The 13,880-nt window shown below is 48.8% G+C and overlaps 1 protein-coding gene across 2 annotated transcripts in view; it reads right to left on the bottom strand.

The window, feature by feature from the left end:
* Positions 1–13,880, bottom strand: part of LOC139575587 (uveal autoantigen with coiled-coil domains and ankyrin repeats-like) — a 70,204-nt gene that overhangs the window by 24,372 nt on the left and 31,952 nt on the right. Inside the window, exons 1-4 of one of the 2 annotated variants that reach the window (XM_071400691.1) lie at positions 10,955–12,367; positions 9,254–9,384; positions 2,536–2,624; positions 1,575–1,639 (exon numbers count right to left, since the gene is read on the bottom strand). In XM_071400691.1, the coding sequence (XP_071256792.1) occupies positions 1,575–1,639; positions 2,536–2,624; positions 9,254–9,384; positions 10,955–10,990 (321 nt within the window). In that variant the 5' untranslated portion in view covers positions 10,991–12,367. Of the gene's footprint in view, positions 1–1,574; positions 1,640–2,535; positions 2,625–9,253; positions 9,385–10,954; positions 12,368–13,880 lie in introns of those variants that run through there. The other variant, XM_071400689.1, reaches the window with a different exon arrangement.

Raw genomic sequence — 13,880 nt, 5'->3', positions numbered from 1 at the left:
CAGCCTACAATGGCACAATTTAGTCACTGTAAACAGATCAATTATATTTCAAACATGTTTCAATATCACTGCAGCTGCTGTCTGGCGAGTAAAGCCAACAAAATGTTATTCCTCAAAGAACTGAGAAGTATTGGTAACATTATGGACCGGCTTCCAAGACATGTACACCACATGGCCAAAAGTATGTGGACACCTGCTCATCAAACATCTCATTCCAAAATCATTGGCATTAATATGGCGTTTTGCTGCTACAATAGCCTCCACTCTTCTGGGAAGGCTTTCCACTAGATGTTGGAACATTGCTGTGGGCATTGGTTCCATTCAGCCACAAGAGCATTAGTGAGGTCGAGCACAGATTTTGGGCGATTAGGCCTGGCTCGCAGTCAGCGTTCCAATTCATCCCAAGAATGTTCGATGGGGTTGAGGTCAGGGCTCTGTGCAGGTCAGTCAAGTTACTCCACATCGATCGACTAAACATTTCTGTATGGACCTTGCTTGTACACAGGGGCATTATCATGCTGAAACCTCCCAAACTGTTGTCACAAAGTTGGAAGCACAGAATTATCTAGAATGTCATTGTATGCTGTAGCGTTAAGATTTCCCTTCACTGGAACTAATGGGTCTTGCCCAAACCCTGAAAAACAGCCCCAGACCATTATTTCTGCTCCACCAAACTTTACAGTTGACACTGTGCATTCAGGCAGGTAGCGTTCTCTTGGCATCCGCCAAACCTAGATTCGTCCGTTGGACTGGCAGATGGTGAAGCGTGATTCATCACTCCAGAGAACGTGTTTCCACTGCTCCAGAGTCCAATGGCGGTGAGCTTTACACCACTCCAGCTGACGCTTGGCATTGCGCATGGTGATCTTAGGCTTGTGTGCGGCTGCTCGGCCATGGAAACCCATTTCATGAAGTTCCCGAAAAACAGTTATTGTGCTGACATTGCTTCCAGAGGCAGCTTGGAACTTGGTAGGGAGTGTTGCAACCCGAGGACAGGTGTTTTTTTAGGCGCTGTGTGCTTCAGCACTCGACAATCCTTCTGTGAGCTTGTGTTGCTTACCACTTAGCAGCTGAGCCGTTGTTGCTCTTAGATGTTCCCACTTCACAATAACAGCACTTACAGTTGACCAGGGCAGCTATAGCAGAGCTGTAGCAGAAACTAACTTGTTGGAAAGGTGGCATCCTACGACGGTACCACGATGAAATTCACGGAGCTCTTCAAATACGGGAAATGCTATTGCCAATGTTTGTCTATGGAAATTGCATGACTATGCACTCTATTTTATACACCTGTCAGCAACGGGTGTGGCCGAAATAGCTGAATCCACTCATTTGAAAGTGTGTCCACATACTTTTGGTCATGTAGCGTATCTTAATGAATCTTAACTTCCAATGGGGAATGTCCATTGTATATGTATTTTAGTCCAGGACTAGATTTAATCTGAAACCACCCCTGACACCTGGCAACTAAGCCTCAAAAGTACACGTTGCGGCACATTCCGTTCAGATTCATAATGCACAGATCACACAGGTAAGTTAATGTGAATGGAGGTCGTTGTTTTAAGTGACTGTACCTGCAATAGCTTCTGCACACAAAGCGACTGGCCATTTCTAGAAGCGAGATGAAGGGCGTTTTTACCTGCAAGAAAAAAACTCAAGAGATCAGCAATACACAAAATCAATATCTTCCATAATCTACACTGAACAAAAATATGAACGCAACATGTAAAGTGTTGGTCCCATGTTTCATGAACTAAAATAAAACATCCCAGAAATGTTCCATACGCACAAAAAGCTTAGTTCTCTCAAATCTGTTGCACAAATTTGGTTACATGCTCTTAGTGAGCATTTCTCCTTTGCCAAGATAATCCATCCACCTGACAGATGTGGCATATCAAGAAGCTGATTAAACAGCATGATCATTACACAGGTGTACCTTGTGCTGGGGGCAATAAAAGGCCACTAACATGTGCAGTTTTGTAACACAATGCCACAGATGTCTCATGTTTTGAGGGAGTGTGCAATTAGCAGGCTGACTGCAGGAATGTCCACCAGAGCTGTTGCCAGATAATTGAATGTTCATTTCTCTACCATAAGCTGCTTCCAACATCGTTTTAGATCATTTGGCAGTACATCCAACCGGCCTTACAACCGCAGACCACGTGTATGGCGTTGTGTGGGCCAGCGGTTTGCTGATGTCAACGTTGTGAACAGAGTGCCCCGTGGTGGCAGTGGGGTTATGGTATGGGCAGGCATAAACTACAGACAACGAACACAATTGCATTTTATCAAATGGCAATTTGAACAGACAAAAATACAGTGATGAGATCCTGAGGCCCATTTTTTTGTAAGGTATCTGTAACTAACAGATGCATATCTGTATTCCCAGTCATGTGAAAACCATAGATCTGGGCCCAATTTATTTATTTCAATTGACTGATTTGACTAACATTGTAAGTCTCTCTGGATAAGAGCGTCTGCTAAATGACTAACATGTAAATGTATAACCATGAACTTCATCTGTCTTTCTCTCACCGGTGGCATCGGTGGCTGTGAGGTCAACGCTGTGGCCCAGGATGAGATTGAGACAGTCCAGGTGGCCCCTGGTGGCGGAGAGGTGGAACCTGCGGTGAGAGATGGAGAGAGCGTGAGAAGGGAGGGAAAGCGCAGTAGGTCGGAGTACGAGCAGGTTTGGAGAGGCTTGGAGAAGGGTGAAGTGAAAGAGTGACATATGGAGCCAGAGAAAAGAACTCTGTAAATTGATGCTGGACAACCCTATCGGCTAGATCAGCATTCTGGGGGCAGAAACCTTAGACCCGTAACAACCCTGAGGCAGCAGGACTACAAGCTCTTGAAGAGCATTTTCATATTAGACACAAAATGGGATCCAACAACCCATAAGGGACTGTTAAGGCAGCAAAGCTATCAAATACCCGTCATGATCATCACCATGAAAAGGATCATGTCTACACTACTGCAAACATGAATAACAATGTTCACCGTTTACTCCCTGACCCTCTCTTCTCCTGTTTACTCCCTGACCCTCTCTTCTCCCGTTTACTCCCTGACCCTCTCTTCTCCCGTTTACTCCCTGACCCTCTCTTCTCCCGTTTACTCCCTGACCCTCTCTTCTCCCGTTTACTCCCTGACCCTCTCTTCTCCCGTTTACTCCCTGACCCTCTCTTCTCCCGTTTACTCCCTGACCCTCTCTTCTCCCGTTTACTCCCTGACCCTCTCTTCTCCCGTTTACTCCCTGACCCTCTCTTCTCCCGTTTACTCCCTGACCCTCTCTTCTCCCGTTTACTCCCTGACCCTCTCTTCTCCCGTTTACTCCCTGACCCTCTCTTCTCCCGTTTACTCCCTGACCCTCTTTTCTCCCGTTTACTTCCTGACCCTCTTTTCTCCCGTTTACTCCCTGACCCTCTTTTCTCCCGTTTACTCCCTGACCCTCTTTTCTCCCGTTTACTCCCTGACCCTCTTTTCTCCTGTTTACTCCCTGACCCTCTTTTCTCCCGTTTACTCCCTGACCCTCTCTTCTCCCGTTTACTCCCTGACCCTCTCTTCTCCCGTTTTCCCTCCCCTTTCTTTTACGGTCCTCCATCTTTGTCACTTAATTCTTCAACAAATATGCCCCTTAACATCGCTGGGTTTGTTTGAACAACCTAAACCCTGGATTAGTTGGTCACTTGTTAGCCACTCTTAACACATTACTCTTTACACATCGACCTTGTCCCTCTTCCTGACCCACATCCGTCAGTTTCCCCAGCCCCACACATACGGGAAATACATCTGTTTGTAAACCAATATGCCCCACGGCCCGCAACTTGTTGATGCATTAACCTTGAAAGATCCTCCAAGGAGACAGGCGGCCTGACACCTCGTTTCAGGCGCTGTTATTAAAAGCTGCGTTGATGGTGCTTGAGAAACTCAGTCTGCAGCCGGAGACCTTGACCCTGGGGCCTGTAAGCCATATGCCTGCAGCGCTGTGGATAACCGGTGACACGCCAACTAAGCACAACATTAGTCTTGTTGGACAAATGGATTCAGGAATCTGTTTGAATAACTAAACTGTTGCCATGTTACAACAATGCTATTGGGATCTAGAAGTGATGCTTTGGGAGGGCAGTGTTTTGGTCTTTGAGAATCAGAAGCTTCAGTATGTACTGCATGGCGAGAAGATGTTTCAGTATGTACTGCATGGCGAGAAGAGGTTTCAGTATGTACTGCATGGCGAGAAGAGGTTTCAGTATGTACTGCATGGCGAGAAGAGGTTTCAGTATGTACTGCATGGCGAGAAGAGGTTTCCGTATGTACTGCATGGCGAGAAGAGGTTTCAGTATGTGCTGCATGGCGAGAAGAGGTTTCAGTATGTACTGCATGGCGAGAAGAGGTTTCAGTATGTGCTGCATGGCGAGAAGAGGTTTCAGTATGTGCTGCATGGCGAGAAGAGGTTTCAGTATGTGCTGCATGGCGAGAAGAGATTTCAGTATGTGCTGCATGGTGGTTTTGCATTTGGTGGACGTGTGAGACGTGATACATGCCAAAAATTAAATGTATATAACTTTATACACGTTTGAACTTGCAAACGCAGATCATAGAATGGCAGTAACACAGTTCCACATGGTCATAGCCTCTATTGCCTACTGTATACACTTTGACTTGCCTGATCACTGCTTGTGTAACTGGCCTTCTAGAACTCTCCTCTGAGTGTTGCTCAAGTAAGACAGGGCTTCAATTGTATCAATCCTCCTCACATTAAGCAGTGTGTATAATGACCTATTCAAACTCATCTGGGATTCTGGGATTGTTCAAAGTATAACTGACAGGCTGACATTTTCTGTATGTGGACTGGAGGAGGAGGGTGAAGGGGGTCAAGACGAAGATAACTGCAGACTTAAACATAATGACATGAAAGGTGCCAAGTGCCAAACCAGTCTGACGGGAGAAATGGCACGGGAAATCAAATAATAGAAACTCACAAAAGCACAGAAGAAGAAGATGTAGTTTTAATGGAGGTTCTGACCCTCAATTTGACCTGCAGTGGAAATGTGACATCACAAGGTGAGAATAGCTTTTTGTTTGGATAGATATAATGACAGGTCTCACTCTCTTCCTTCCTCACTCTCTTCCTTTTAGCTGTCCCTCTCTCTCTCTTTCACTATCCCTTTGTCCAGAGTAATTAAACTGATTTAGATTTGATCTGAGAGAAAACGGCCCGTCTGTGTGTGGTGGGGGGGGGGGGGGGGCGGGGACATTAACTCCGTGACACTGGGTCATTAACGAGAGCACAGACATGTCATTTCATCTTGGCACCAGACGGCTCCTTGAGTGTCTTTCAGCTCCGTCCGTCCAGTCTACACAGGATATGGAGGCTGTGTTTATCCCGAGACGGACAGAGTAGAGAGGATCATGTGGGCTGGTATAGGACCTGTTTCTATATCCATTCCTGCACATTTTAGTTTTAGCCCAGCTGATTTAATGAAGCATAATCAAGATGTTGATGATTAGGTGACTAGTTGAAATCAGTTGTGTTAGCGCTGGGCTAGAACAAACGCACACACCATGAGACCGCTCAGGAATGGATTGAGAAACACTGCCCAATGGTATATAAAACTACAGAAATCAATATCCCCAGCTTTAAGGCTAGGCTAGCCCTCAGGGGCAGTAGTTAAGGCTAGGCTAGCCCGCCTCATCAGGGGCAGTAGTTAAGGCTAGGCTAGCCCGCTTCATCAGGGGCAGTAGTTAAGGCTAGGCTAGCCCGCTTCATCAGGGGCAGTAGTTAAGGCTAGGCTAGCCCGCTTCATCAGGGGCAGTAGTTAAGGCTAGGCTAGCCCGCTTCATCAGGGGCAGTAGTTAAGGCTAGGCTAGCCCGCCTCATCAGGGGCAGTAGTTGAGGCTAGGCTAGCCCGCCTCATCAGGGGCAGTAGTTAAGACTAGGCTAGCCCGCCTCATCAGGGGCAGTAGTTAAGGCTAGGCTAGCCCGCCTCATCAGGGGCAGTAGTTAAGGCTAGGCCGCCTCATCAGGGGCAGTAGTTAAGGCTAGCCTACATCATCAGGGGCAGTAGTTAAGGCTAGGCCGCCTCATCAGGGGCAGTAGTTAAGGCTAGCCCGCCTCATCAGGGGCAGTAGTTAAGGCTAGGCTAGCCCGCCTCATCAGGGGCAGTAGTTAAGGCTAGGCTAGCCCGCTTCATCAGGGGCAGTAGTTAAGGCTAGGCTAGCCCGCCTCATCAGGGGCAGTAGTTAAGGCTAGCCCGCCTCATCAGGGGCAGTAGTTAAGGCTAGGCTAGCCCGCCTCATCAGGGGCAGTAGTTAAGGCTAGGCTAGCCCGCCTCATCAGGGGCAGTAGTTAAGGCTAGGCTAGCCCGCCTCATCAGGGGCAGTAGTTAAGGCTAGGCTAGCCCGCCTCATCAGGGGCAGTAGTTAAGGCTAGGCTAGCCCGCCTCATCAGGGGCAGTAGTTAAGGCTAGGCTAGCCCGCCTCATCAGGGGCAGTAGTTAAGGCTAGGCTAGCCCGCCTCATCAGGGGCAGTAGTTAAGGCTAGGCTAGCCTGCCTCGTCAGGGGCAGTAGTTAAGGCTAGGCTAGCCCGCCTCATCAGGGGCAGTAGTTAAGGCTAGGCTAGCCCGCCTCATCAGGGGCAGTAGTTAAGGCTAGCCTACATCATGAGCGTGTGCAATGTGGAGATACAGCCACACTGTTTGTTCAGCTGTGGATCTCTGCACACTCGTTAGAGGTGATATCATTAGATCAACACTGGGGAGCCTAATCCAGGAAACTAAATTACACATCAGGGATTATAAAAACACACTAAATTAAAGATGAGGGATTATATACCCAGTAATTAAACCTCCCCATAGGGCAGAACAGGCAGACCATGATTACTGTCCATCATTGTCCTCCAGTGGGTTTGAGGTCTGTCTGGAGACAGAAGGGACCACACATGAGGATGGTATGTTGTGTGGCCCAGGTCATATATTTTGACGTTATTAGGGTTAAAAGTGTTGGGCCAGTAACCGAAAGGTTGCTGGTTCGAACCCCCGAGTTGACTAGGTGAAAAAAATCTGTCAATATGCCCTTGAGCAAGGCACTTAGCCCTAATTGCTCCTGTAAGTCGCTCCGGATATACTAAAACGTAAATGTTATGTATGGCCCAGGTTATACATGAGGATGTTATGTATGGCCCAGGTTATACATGAGGATGTTATGTATGGCCCAGGTTATACATGAGGATGTTATGTATGGCCCAGGTTATATATTAGGATGTTATGTATGGCCCAGGTTTAATATTAGGATGTTATGTATGGCCCAGGTTATACATTAGGATGTTATGTATGGCCCAGGTTATATATTAGGATGTTATGTATGGCCCAGGTTATATATTAGGATGTTATGTATGGCCCAGGTTATATATTAGGATGTTATGTATGGCCCAGGTTATATATTAGGATGTTATGTATGGCCCAGGTTATACATTAGAACTAAGGCTAAGCTGAATCAACAGATTCAGTTTGACACAGAACTGGTTCTGTCCTCGCCATGGTCGTCTTTAAGCCAACAACATTGAAGGTGACCAGTGAGCATCGTGTGTCAGGACAGTGCTTAGTACAACAAGCTCCAGTTCCTCGCTGTAATGCAGGGTGGCGTCTTCCACGACAGCCAGACGCACTTGATTTAGCCCCGAGAAATTCCAGCACCTTATTATGAGACAAGCCCTTCTCTCCTTGGTGTGTCCGTGTGTACGTGCGCAAGTGAACGTGTGTGCGTGTGCACGTGTGTGCGCGCGAGTGAGTGTGCACAAGTGTGTCACAGACACTGGTGTGGGAGAATTTCATACACTACTGAAAATACTCAGGCCCACAGCTCCTGGAATGTCCCGTTCTCTCCATCGAGGTTGCAACAAAGCCGGGGCTCAAAATGAACCTGAAGCATGGATCAGAGACAGGCGACTACTTCACATAGCTGGAATTAAGCCGAGGGGGACTAGCTACCTAAAACACCAGCGTTGGAACCTGGTTACATTTACGTCAGGCAGGAAAACAAGTCTGACTTAACAGCTTTTATATAGACCTTCCAGTGGTGGATGGGTGACATTCTTAGAGGACACATAACCGATCCAATATTGCCGGTGGTGAGCCATCCAAAAAGAACTATCCTAAAAAAGGTCCCAGCGTTTTAAATCCTAAAATACTGGCCAAACCCTGAGTTCATCCACCCACCATTCTAGATCAAATACTAGTTTACTCTGACAACCTGACCCTTGAATTACAGCATGTTCCTCAACTGTCATTTTATATCATAAACATCAACTGTGGCTCAAATCTGTTTGCTCTGAGCCACTTCCTAGCCAGAGTGACAGCCGCTCCAGGCCAGTAAGATCAAGCAGTGTGTGACATACAGTTTACCACAGTGTTCTCTGAACTCTCTACTGGCACAGTCGACTGGATGTGTGTGTATCTAGCTATACAGAGGGGAGACTTGGTGTTGAATGTGGCTTCACAAGCCTCCCCAACATGGGGACTGGCATGGAGGACAACTGACATCTATGATCTCAGAACAGGGTGGGACAGGGGTGAGAAGGGAGACGTGAAAGGGGGGAGCGGAGAGAGGAGTGTGGGGAGAGGGGAGAGGAGAGCGGAGACAGGGGAGCGGAGAGAGGAGACAGGGGAGCGGAGAGTGGAGACATGGGAGAGGAGAGATGAGAGAGGGGAGAGGGGAGAGGAGAGAGGGGAGAGGAGAGAGGAGAGAGGAGACAGGGGACAGGGGAGCGGAGAGAGGGGAGCGGAGAGAGGGGAGCGGAGAGAGGGGAGAGGAGACAGTGGAGCGGAGAGAGGGGAGAGGAGAGCGGAGACAGGGGAGCGGAGAGAGGGGAGAGGAGACAGGGGAGCGGAGAGAGGGGAGCGGAGAGAGGGGAGCGGTCAGCATCTGACCATATGCTGAATAACATTATTTAGTACTAAAACAGTTCTCAGCTCTGTTTTCAACTGTTAGAAGCTAATAATTGAACCAGACAAGTATTTTGGCATTCCTAGCAGTTTGAAGGAGACTAGTACTATTTACTATGCTTGGAATGAGAGACAGTTTGCATTGCCAGACATTTCGTGCTATTGGTTGAGATAAATGATTGTGTGGGATAGTGCTTACTGGTCCATATGTTCCTGTGGGAGTGGGACGGTGTGTGTCTGTAGGGTTCTGTATACACGTGTAAGCATGTGTTCATGCCTGGATGCAGTGTTTGTGTGAGCACACGTTACTCACGCGGATCGTCCCTCCATGTCCAGCTTAGTGGGGATGATGCCCTTCTTGCTGAGCACGGCCGCCACCTTGTCCACCTCGCCCCGTTCCACCGCCTTCATCAGCCGGTCGTCATACTTGTTCCAGTCTGTGTTCTGGGAGAGAGGGCACAACGTCAACACAGCATACGGGTCAGGGAAACGCATTCTCACCACAGTCATCACTTTGTTATCATCCAAGGAGTCTGGACAGATCAACATTTCAAACATAGCTTTTAGAATTCTCAGAGGGACTATAGACTGGATTGAGGTTAGCCTCAATGATTTATGCCAAGATGGTGCGGTTCCAATCTGAAGCAAAGCATTTCTGAGAGTGCCTGCACACAGAGCATGGGAACCGCTAGTTCTTCTGCAAGAAATGACCCCTCTTGGACAGAACACAGGCACTGGAGTAGAGGGATCCAAGAAAACAGAAAGCTGTGGCTAAAGCCTGCATAGAGAACGAGAAAGGACAGTTCTCTGCCTGTTCCTGGATACAACAACACATAAACACACGTCACAAAGGAATTTGTAGAAAAACAAACCCACCAAACTGCAACGGGACGCTCTGTCTGTCCACTCACTCACTCACATTGGCTGGCAGAGATATATATATATATATTCCACATAGATAGGCCTATTTTGCATGCAATTTGTCTCCCTCCAACATTAAGTGTCAACATGTACCTAATACATATCAGTATTATCAGAATGCAAGTTCAAAACTAAAAACGTAAAGAATGGAACTTGATAACGAGTTAAAACAGGCCACTGTGCCTCTGGGTTGATGAAGGAATTCTCCTGGGGAATGCAGGGCAGATTCACAGAGTTCCTTCAGGTTAGTGAGAGAAGAAGAAGCTGTAAGTCACAGCTCAATCCTTCCTGCTGTTTCAACCCCATGCCTACTCAGTATTCAGGAACCACAGTGGCTAGGTCCTAACCCAACCCCAGTAGCTAGGTCCTAACCCAACCCCAGTAGCTAGGTCCTAACCCAACCCCAGTAGCTAGGTCCTAACACAACCCCAGTAGCTAGGTCCTAACCCAACCCCAGTAGCTAGGTCCTAACACAACCCCAGTAGCTAGGTCCTAACCCAACCCCAGTAGCTAGGTCCTAACCCAACCCCAGTAGCTAGGTCCTAACCCAACCCCAGTAGCTAGGTCCTAACCCAACCCCAGTAGCTAGGTCCTAACCCAACCCCAGTAGCTAGTCCTAACCCAACCCCAGTAGCTAGGTCCTAACCCAACCCCAGTAGCTAGGTCCTAACCCAACCCCAGTAGCTAGGTCCTAACCCAACCACAGAAGCTAGGTCCTAACCCAACCACAGAAGCTAGGTCCTAACCCAACCACAGTAGCTAGGTCCTAACCCAACCCCAGTAGCTAGGTCCTAACCCAACCCCAGTAGCTAGGTCCTAACCCAACCCCAGTAGCTAGGTCCTAACCCAACCCCAGTAGCTAGGTCCTAACCCAACCACAGTAGCTAGGTCCTAACCCAACCACAGAAGCTAGGTCCTAACCCAACCACAGAAGCTAGGTCCTAACCCAACCACAGTAGCTAGGTCCTAACCCAACCCCAGTAGCTAGGTCCTAACCCAACCACAGTAGCTAGGTCCCAATGGCCTCAGGATACTTTTAACAAGTGTCATTAGAAATGGCCTTACTCTCTAAAAGAACAAGCAGAATACCTACAAAGTACATGGAGGTGCATTTCAGCCAGCGACTCATGTTGAGAGAGGGGGACTGGTCCTTGCAGAGTGCCGCTGCGAACGCCGCCACTGTTCCGGTAGAACGACAAACAAAAACAAAAGTTTTCCCCTTCTGGGAAGTGCTGTTAAGGCACTCTGCCAGCCAGTGTGAGTTGAGTGAGCGGACAGACGGAGCGTCCCGTTGGTGGGTCGTCTTTCAGAGCGCTCCAGCGACGTCGCCTGCTGTTGCTGCCTGAACCTCTCGGTCTCGAAGCGTTACGGAGAAGTTCCTAAAAAAATATAAAATGGCACTCCCAGGCTCTGTCTGTGAGTTCATCACCACACTGTGCACAGCACAGGGTAGGAGAAGAAATAGAAAAAGGAGGAGGTGGGGATGGAGGAGCAGTGGGACCAGCCCTGCCAGCCCTGGGACCAGCCCCGGCCAGCTACTGCAGCTCCTCCTCTGGGGAACAGCCTCTCGGCTACAGCCTGGCTCTCTTTATCTCTCTTTTACTACTCTCTACTTTCCTTCACTTTGTATTCTGCTTCTCTCACTTAGATGTTCTTCTTGTCTCCTCTCCCCTCCTGTCCAGTCTCCTCTCCCCTCCTGTCCAGTCTCCTCTCCCCTCCTGTCCAGTCTCCTCTCCCCTCCTGTCCAGTCTCCTCTCCCCTCCTGTCCAGTCTCCTCTCCCCTCCTGTCCAGTCTCCTCTCCCCTCCTGTCCAGTCTCCTCTCCCCTCCTGTCCAGTCTCCTCTCCCCTCCTGTCCAGTCTCCTCTCCCCTCCTGTCCAGTCTCCTCTCCCCTCCTGTCCAGTCTCCTCTCCCCTCCTGTCCAGTCTCCTCTCCCCTCCTGTCCAGTCTCCTCTCCCCTCCTGTCCAGTCTCCTCTCCCCTCCTGTCCAGTCTCCTCTCCCCTCCTGTCCAGTCTCCTCTCCCCTCCTGTCCAGTCTCCTCTCCCCTCCTGTCCAGTCTCCTCTCCCCTCCTGTCCAGTCTCCTCTCCCCTCCTGTAGAGTCTCCTTTCCTCTCCAGTCCAGTCTCCTCTCCAGTCCAGTCTCGTCTCCCCTCCAGTCTCCTCTCCTTTTCTATACAGTCTTCTCTTAGCAGACTGTCAGCTAGTTTTTGTGCAGTAGGAGTTCCTCTCTTGGTCTCTCTTTCAGTCTGGGGTGTACAGCGTCTTCTACTCAGCCAAATGGCAAGGTCGGCCAGCCCCCAAGGTGTAAATATGGGAGTGCTCTCTCGCTCTCTCTCTCTCAGGTTCTAAAAGTATCCCCGGCTCCTGTGGTAAACAGCGGCTAGTGCAGACAGCACCAGCAGACAGGTTACCTCTTTATTTGTTACCCTCCAACCTTTCTCCGATGACTGATAGGAAGACAGGGGCTAAGAATACATTGTGAGCATGCCTGCTCTGAGAGTATTAGTGTCGGTGTCCTGTCCATCCTACACAGCAACACGCCGACTGAAACAAGGCCAGCCAAGGAGGAGCCTTGCTGTTAGCATCCCCACCGTTATCCCACATCCCACAATATTAACCTATGATGTGGAGAAGGGGATTACTGTTGCACATTGGAGCAGGCCCTGGCACGGACCTCTGAGGTGCCCCGACGTTCAGGGACCTTGTTAAAACAGTCTATATACTCAGTCTGTATGTGTGTGTGTGTGTGTGTGTGTGTGTGTGTGTGTGTGTGTGTGTGTAGAGGTGCTGATCCCACCACACGGTAGCAGGATTAGGTGTCACAGTCTTTTACAAATCAGCTGTCTGGGATTGCAGGCTCCCCTTAAACCCTCCACCCCAACTGGCATTACTACCTTGGTGGTAAAAATCGCACTGGGCCGTCTATTAACAAGGGAATACGTCAACTTTTATTATTTGGCGAGGTGAAAAAGAACGAGGTCTGAAGAGAGAGAGAGAGAGAGAGAGAGAGAGAGAGAGAGAGAGAGAGAGAGAGAGAGAGAGAGAGAGAGAGAGAGAGAGAGAGAGAGGAGGGGGACGCGTTTAATTTACACACACTGCGTCAGCTCGGAGGGGGCTCGGGTTACGACACGCTGCCAGACTGGCGTTAGCAGAGTGGCCGTGATATTCCGCAAACATGCGAAGAGGCCCGTCTACATGACACGTCATATGAAGGACTGGGTGTCTTCTTACTAAAACTGCTGGGGCCTGCATGGAGACAAAGGCACCAAAATGGAACCTGGGTTGACAAAATGTGAGTGCAATGGCCCTCACACCTAAATATCTATATGGGTGTGTCCTGGGTTGTTTTGTTTGGACTGGATACATGAGTCGGGTTTAGAACACCACGTATAGTGTTGAACATGACTTCATGGGGTAGCGAATAAATCTGCTCTCAATATAGTGCTTGTAAGACAAGAGCTGGATAATCATTTTTATGCTTTAGGGAGTGAATTGTAAAATAACAATGCAATTTTCAAGTAAATGTAATCTCATTGATTGATGGATTTACTTGGTTTTTATTTCAAATGGACGTGTTAATGTTAATTAATCTAAGAACATGCACCAACTTGTGGCACTATTAGGCTATGTGCAGGCTACGAAGGAGGCGGTGAACGTTCTAGTCCACTGTGATTCTCCATCACATCTTCCCTAGGTCACAAGTCCCCGACTGTCCGTATCGGCAGGCCGTAGCTCATCCCAACTCCCTCATCATATCCATGTTCCTCTTAGCTAACGCCCTGTAATGTACTGACAGATTAAATGACCAGCAGTAAATACCCAGCCTTTCTCTCCCTCTCTCTCCCCCTGTCACCATGTGTGAGTGAGAGGAGCCAAGAGAAGGAGGTCAGGGCGTCAGGCAGTGAAGTGGAGCCAGGACTTTACTGCTGGGTGTCCTCGGGCCAAGCCACAGACAGGTTGACAACACTAAGGGCACAACACCCCCTGGCAGTGATGGGATAACAGACATCTTTAATGAG

This window comes from Salvelinus alpinus, chromosome 5 (genome assembly GCF_045679555.1).
Source record: "Salvelinus alpinus chromosome 5, SLU_Salpinus.1, whole genome shotgun sequence".
NCBI lineage: Eukaryota > Metazoa > Chordata > Actinopteri > Salmoniformes > Salmonidae > Salvelinus > Salvelinus alpinus.
The sequence above is the reverse complement of the archived record's forward strand: the minus strand, read 5'-3'. Positions and strand labels throughout refer to the sequence as shown.